Source organism: Aotus nancymaae, unplaced genomic scaffold (assembly GCF_030222135.1).
Source record: "Aotus nancymaae isolate 86718 unplaced genomic scaffold, 86718_ANA_hifiasm-v0.15.2.pri h1tg000016l, whole genome shotgun sequence".
Lineage (NCBI taxonomy): Eukaryota > Metazoa > Chordata > Mammalia > Primates > Aotidae > Aotus > Aotus nancymaae.
Window position 1 is genome coordinate 37,067,606 of NW_026988428.1, and position 7,079 is coordinate 37,074,684.

Sequence of the window (7,079 nt, forward strand, 5' to 3'; positions counted from 1 at the left end):
AGATCATGAGGTCAGGAGTTAGAGACCAGCCTGGCCAATATAGTGAAACCTCGTTTCTACTAAAAAAAATATATCAGGCTCTTGCCTCCCATTCTGCCATGGCTCCTAAAGGCAGTGCCAAACAGCAGTCCGAGGAGGACCTGCTCCTGCAGGATTTCAGCCTCAACCTCTCAGCCAAGTCCTCTGCGCTCTTCTTTGGGAACATGTTCTTTGTGTCTGCCATCCCCATCTGGTTACACTGGAGAATATGGCATATGGATTTTTTTTTTTTTTTTTTTTTTTTGAGACAGAGTCTCGCTCCATCCCCAGGCGCCAGGCTGGAGTGCAGTGGCACGATCTTGGCTCTCTACAACCTCCGCCTCCCGGGTTCAAGCAATTCTCCTGCCTCAGCCTTCTGAGTAGCTGAGACTACAGGCGTGCGCCACCACGCCCAGCTAATTTTTGTATTTTTAGCAGAGGCGGGGTTTCACTATGTTGGCCAGGATGGTCTCGATCTCTTGACTTTGTGATCCGCCCACCTTGGCCTCCCAAAGTGCTGGGATTACAGGTGTGAGCCACTGTGCCCAGCCCCTGGATCTTCTTCAGTCTGCTGTTTTATATAGTGTGATGACCCTAGTAAGTACATATTTAGTAGCCTTTGCATATAAGAATGTGACATTTGTTCTCAAGCACAAAGTAGCACAGAAGAGGGAGGATGCTGTTTCCAAAGAAGTGACTCAAAAACTTTCTGAAGCTGATAATAGAAAGATGTCTTGGAAGGAGAAAGATGAAAGAATCTTGTGGAAGGGGAATGAAGTTGCTGATTATGAAGCTACATTTTCCATCTTCTGTAACAACACTCTGTTCCTGGTCTCGGTCATTGTTGCTTCCTTCTTCATATTGAAGAACTTCAACCCCACAGTGAATTACATTTTGTCCATAAGCGCTTCATTAGGACTCATCGCCCCTCCTGTCTACTGCCTCCAAGTAGACCACGTCAGCTTCACCCACGGCTTTGTGTCTGTGGGTGGCCTGTGGTATATGGAAAAATAGCAGGGTGGTCAGGGTGGGAGATATACAAGATGTTTTTGTAGTCTAGAGTCTTTAAAAAACTCAACAGAATGTAATTCAGCATTTGTTTTTTGGCTGTTTTTGACAGATTGTTGAAATTAAATGAAAGAGAAACTCAGAGTACCAGGACATTTATTAAAAGGAATAAATGTCGGCCGGGCGTGGTGGCTCACACCTGTAATCCAAGCACTTTGGAGGCCAAGGTGGGTGGATCACCTGAGGTCGGGAGTTCAAGACCAGCCTGACCAACATAGTGAAACCCTCTTTTTTTTTAAAAAAAGGAATAAATGTCTTGCAATGTGCTGTAATCACAAAGAGGAGAAAATAACTTGTTTCCTTGATCTGTCACAGGTCACAGTAACCTAGGCCAAGCTGTTATTATTTATTACATAATAGTAGCAGAAAGCTAATAACTGGTTCTCTGTGTTCCAAGCACAATGTAACTTTTTTTTGAAATATAAATATCAGAATGAATCCTCTTCCCAGGGGATTGAACAGAAGCTTAATGTTTAACAAGTGTTTGTGATTTGAAATAACACAAAATTTAAAATCATGATTTCTCCAACTTAAGGAAGAAAAAAAATTAGCCAGGTGTGGTGGTGCATGCCTGTAGTCCCAGCTACTCGAGAGGCTGAGGCAGGAGAATCGCTTGAACCCAGAGGCAGAGGTTACAGTGAGCTGAGATTGTGCCATTGCACTCCAGCCTGGGCAACAGAATGAGACTTCTCTTAAAAACAAAAAACAAAAAACAAAAAACAGCATAACTGCCCCCTTCCTGCTGTGGTACTGTAAACTGATGGGAACAGCTTACAGGAGATCAAGTTTGAGAGCCTGGGGAAGAAAGGCAAAGACATAGGACAAAGCCTGCCAGGCCTTGCTGGGCCTCAGCAGACAAATCTGGAGGAGAAAGGGGCATCAAAATGCTAAGTAGAGACAAGCCCAAGGAAGGGTAATCATTGACCCGTTGAGAGTATTTTGGGCAGGTACCACCCATCCATCCTGTCTTCCTGCCTCAGGTATCCTGGGAGTAGCACTAGTTTTAATGCCTCAGTTGCCCTGCCTGACTCCTAAGTAGATGTTAAAGGCTACTGCTGTCTGCTCATGTACAGCTGTCACACTTACCACTGTGTATACTTTAGCAATAGATTCTGTGGATCTGTGGAGTTATAATAGTGAAGTTTTTCTCTCCAATTGTTAAGCTCAAGGGAAGCAAATATCTTACACTCTCACGTATCCCTCACATATAGCACATGGTAAAACCTTTTTTATTTTTTCGAAGAGAGTCTGGCTCTGTTGCTGGAGTGCACAATCACGGCCCACTGCAGCCTCAAACTCTCCAGCTTAAGCTATCCTCCCACCTCAGCTTTCCAAGCAGCTGAGGCTACAGGCGTGCACCACCAGCCAGGCTAATTTTTGTATTTTTAGTAGAAACGGGGTGTCGCCGTGTTTCCCAGGCTGGTCTCATACTCCTGGGCTCAAGCGATCCACTCTCTTCAGCCTCCCAAAGTGCTGGGATTGCAGGCGTGAGCCACCGTGCCCGGCCAAAACATTTTATTGATTAATTTGTGCTCTACTTGGTTGACAATGGTGCTTCCTTGCTGTTCTCTCCATCTCCAGACTCTCTTCCACTTCATCTGCCCAAAGCACCATTTTCACGATGCTACTTCCTGGACCAAAGAACTTCACAGGCTTCCTACTGTGAAGATCTGTCAGTAGCTTATACCACCCATGTGGAGTAGCATACACTACTTTATAACATCGTGGTTGTGTCGTGAGGACTTTAAGATTTTGCAGTTCCTTGTAGGCAGGAGTCTTGTTTGCTGCAACTTTACTGTGCTAGGCTTAGGATGTTTTATGAAAAGAACGCACAACTCAGCCTCTGACAGGTTCAAGCCCCTCTTTCCCTTCCGGGACGGAGAATCATAGAGCTGCCTGGCGCAGCGAGGCCTCCTGGCGCCATAGAGACGCGCAGAGGACGGCTAGAGCGTTGCTCGCCGAGGGACTTCCTTTTCGTTAGTCCTCCTTCCCAACATGGCGCAGTCGATTAATATCACGGAGCTGAATCTGCCGCAGCTAGAAATGCTCAAAAACCAGCTGGACCAGGTGGGGACGGGCCCCAGAGGCACCTCTTTCCTGCTCTACATCCCCCCTGCCCACGCGTACTTCCTCACTCTCCGTTCCAAGTTGGGAGACTGCCTTTCCCAGGCGAAACCTCTATCCGGTCCCAGGATCTGCCCCCTCCCTGGCCGGGCTCTCTTCTCCCCGCAGCCCTTTCATTGATTCTATTCCCGTCCTCTGTAGGAAGTGGAGTTCTTGTCCACGTCCATTGCCCAGCTCAAAGTGGTACAGACCAAGTATGTGGAAGCCAAGGACTGTCTGAACGTGCTGAACAAGAGCAACGAGGGTATGGGGTAGGCGGGTGAGGGTAATCTAAAGTGGCGAGCCGGCTTCTCTCGTCCCACTTACTAATCCAGTTTTTCTTACCTGAAACGAGAAAATCCATTACATCTCGTATACCGCTTTATGAACCCTTTGCATGTTGCCTACCTAGAATTGAAATGTACAGGACATACCTCTACTCCTGTTGCCCCTGTTTCCGTTCTTTTCACACTGTCTGTGGGTGCTGTACCCCTTTGGAACTCTCTTTAATGTCTTATGTTGGAGCCGCTAACCTTCCCCAGGTGTTTGTCTTCATTGCTTTCACAGGGAAAGAATTACTCGTCCCACTGACGAGTTCTGTATCCTTTCCACAGGAACGGCTACCTGCTGCCTTCTCCCTTTCTCCCTCACTCTCCCCCAAAAAGCAGGGAGGGGGGTCGTTTTGATTACTTCAGATTCCCCTCCCCCCAATCATTTTGAGAATACTCTTACTATACACACTTTGTAGCTCTTTTATCTAACTTCACACCACATCCAACTAATGCCTTGTGAATACCAAGGAGTATGTCGAGTTGAGATGTAGTATTTCCCTTTGCTGTTTGAGTACATGAATATGGAGATAAAGCTGGTGGTTTACATTTTGCTAATAACTTAGAAGACACAGGCAATAGACAAAATAGGAGGATATAGAAACAGGTAGGTTGACTCTGTTAATTAATCTTCAATTTCAGCTTAATTGTGGCTCATTCTAAACTGCCACTAAGGAACCTGGATTGTGTCCACTTGCTGAACGTTTTACTTGAATGAGCGAGTTATGGCAATAGGGCACCTTTAATCTGTAGTCTGAGAACTGACAGGCTAAAAGGAACACAGGAATAGTAGTGTAGTATGGAATCGTTAAAAAAAAAAAAAATGGCTGGGTGCCATGGCTCACGCCTGTAATCCAAGCACTTTGGGAGGCTGAGGTGGGGAGATCACCTGAGGTCGGGAGTTCAAGACCAGCCTGACCAACATGGAAAAACCCCATCTCTACTAAAAATACAAAATTAGCCGGGCGTGGTGGCACATGCCTGTAATCTCACTTAGGAGGCTGAGGTGGGAGAATCGCTTGAACCCGGGAGGTGGAGGTTGCAGTGAGCTGAGAGTGTGCCACTACACTCCAGCCTCGGCAACAAGACCAAGACTCCATCTCAAAAAAAAAAAAAAAACATTAACTTCATCAAGAATTAGCTACTTCATGATTGAGGGGGTTAAGGGAAGTGAGGCTAGCTTTCCACTTATACTCTACAACAGTAGGAAAACATTATATCTGGTCTTTCTGGAGGGGCTAATGGGAAGAACTGCAAGAACTGTTTAGAGGGTGAGAGATGGGATGAGGCAGGACAAGAGAGAGTTCCAGCATACATCATTTTCTCCATAAAGAACCAACTTCTGTCTTCTTTCCATTTGTAGTTATAGGTATTGTTCTAAGGCCTCCAGATTATTGAGTCCTTATGCCTTGTAGCTTTTTGGAAAACGAGGGTCTTTGGAGGCCAAGCAGGCTGGGTGGCAGAATCACAGCTCATGCTGGGCTAGTTTTTCCCTTAATACTTGCTTCTCAGATGTATGTCCCTGGGAAGCTGCATGATGTGGAGCACGTGCTCATCGATGTGGGAACTGGGTACTATGTAGAGAAGGTGAGTGAGAGCATGTGGATGCCCCTCCAAACAGGGAAGGGAAATTTAGGGAAGACCTAGAGTGCAACATGGCCAGAGGGTATCTCCTTTTAGCCCCTCATTCACCTCTGATCTTGCAGACAGCTGAGGATGCCAAGGACTTCTTCAAGAGGAAGATAGATTTTCTAACCAAGCAGATGGAGAAAATCCAACCAGCTCTCCAGGAGAAGCACGCCATGAAACAGGGTAAGCTTTTCCTGGGGCACCTCTTGACCGTCTCTATCTCCATGATAAAAAACATGGATTGGAGTGTGAACCATGGGGGTGTCCCCTTTGCTGGATTAAAACTATGTCTTAGTTGCTCTTTGGCATCTTTAGAATCTGTGTACTGCATAATCACTATCTGTAGATTTCTGGGTTGAGTGTTTGAGAAATTGAGAGGAAAGAAATCCTGTGTGTGCTTTGGTGGAGCTCCTATTTAATGAGGATGGGATGGGGGATGAAATAAACACACACGAAGGAATCATGACCCAGACGAACTAATTACCAGCAAATACAACTCCAGCTGCACACTAGATTCACTCAGGAGGTTTAGAAAGAAAACCTGGGTTCATTCCAGATCGACTAAACCTGGAAGTCAAGGGAGGAGAAGTTATACCAAGGTCAGTGTTTTTTTAAAAAAAAAGCTCCCCTTGGCCAGGCACGTGGCACACACCTGTAATTTCAGCACTTTGGGAGGCCGAGGCAGGTGGATCACGAGGTCAGCAAATTGAGACTATCCTGGCCAACATGGTGAAACCTGTCTCTACTAAAAATATAAAAATTAGCTGAGCATGGTGGCACATGCCTGTAATCCCACCTGCTCAGGAGGCTGAGGTAGGAGAATGGCTTGAACCAGAAAGGCGTAGATTGCAGTGAGCCAAGATCGCACCATTGCACTCCAGCCTGGCAACGAAGTGAGACTCCATCCCAAAAAAAAAAAAGCTCCCCTCTGTTAAAATCAGGATTCAGAACCAGTGTTCTAAAGGTAAAAATCTTCCCACATTATAGTCTTCTGATTATGTGTGACTCATTTAATACCATATAGTGTTCGTTTTTATATCTGTGGTTAGCATCTTTTTTTTTCAAGACGGTCTTGTTCTCACCACACCCAGCTGTGGTTAGTATATTGACTGATGCATTGTAGACCCTAAATCTGTGTTAGTGACCCCACAGTGGATCACTGAGTTTTATTAATGCCGGGTGCAGTGGCTCATGCCTGTAATCCCAGCACTTTGGAAGGCCAGCGTGGGTGGATCACCTGAGGTCAGGAGTTCAAGACCAGCTTGGCCACCATGGTGAAACCTGGTCTCTACTAAAAATCAAAAATTAGCTGGGTGTGGTGGTACATGCCTGTAATCCCAGGTATTTGGGAGGATGAGGCAGGAGAATCGCTTGAACCTGGGAGGCAGAGGTTGCAGTGAGCCAAGATCATGCCACTGCACTCCAGCCTGGGTGACAAGAGTGAGACTGCATCTCAAAAAAAAAAAAAAGTTCTATTAATACACTGCAGTTAGTTGTATTCCCGTCCTTAAACTTGCCAGTCACTTCTCCTTAACTCCAGATTCTCCTTTTTGCTCCTCACCAAGATCTGACTCTTCTTTTTTTCCACAGCTGTCATGGAAATGATGAGCCAGAAGATTCAGCAGCTCACAGCTCTGGGGGCAGCTCAGGCTACTGCTAAGGCCTGAGAGTTTTTGCAGAAATGGGGCAGAGGGACACCGTTTGGGCGTGGCTTCCTGGTGCTGGAATTGGAAGGGTCTTGTGTTTAATGCCAATAAATGTGCCAGCTGGGCAGAATGTTGGTCTTTTCTTGGATTAAGCAAGGGATTGGTGATGAGATTGCGGGGGTGGCCGAGAGTGTGGGCCCCGCCCCAGAGCCTGATGCACAGGGGTGATGCGGTTCTCTTCTTGGAGGCTCCACCGCAGGGCCCTTTGACCAGCTGGAAGAAATCC

General features: G+C 46.5%; 1 protein-coding gene and 1 pseudogene across 1 annotated transcript; both read left to right on the forward strand.

Annotated features, from left to right (window-relative positions):
• The first annotated feature begins 98 nt into the window (after nt 1–98).
• On the forward strand, nt 99–970 carry LOC105716004 (translocon-associated protein subunit gamma-like; annotated as a pseudogene).
• Nucleotides 971–3,045: 2,075 nt separating this feature from the next.
• Nucleotides 3,046–6,923, forward strand: PFDN5 (prefoldin subunit 5). Its single transcript, XM_064377138.1, has 6 exons — nt 3,046–3,153; nt 3,352–3,454; nt 3,757–3,788; nt 5,031–5,105; nt 5,225–5,330; nt 6,738–6,923. The coding sequence occupies exons 1-6, from the start codon at nt 3,082–3,084 to the stop codon at nt 6,812–6,814; spliced, it is 465 nt and encodes a 154-aa protein (XP_064233208.1). The 5' UTR covers nt 3,046–3,081; the 3' UTR covers nt 6,815–6,923.
• The last annotated feature ends 156 nt before the right edge of the window (nt 6,924–7,079 follow it).

Coding starts and splice junctions, on each gene's coding strand:
- PFDN5 (XM_064377138.1), top strand. CDS start 3,082: ATGGCGCAGTCGATTAATATCACGGAGCTGAATCTGCCGCAGCTAGAA. Junction 3,154..3,351: donor TCAAAAACCAGCTGGACCAG/GTGGGGACGGGC, acceptor CGTCCTCTGTAG/GAAGTGGAGTTCTTGTCCAC. Junction 5,331..6,737: donor GAAGCACGCCATGAAACAGG/GTAAGCTTTTCC, acceptor TTTTTTCCACAG/CTGTCATGGAAATGATGAGC.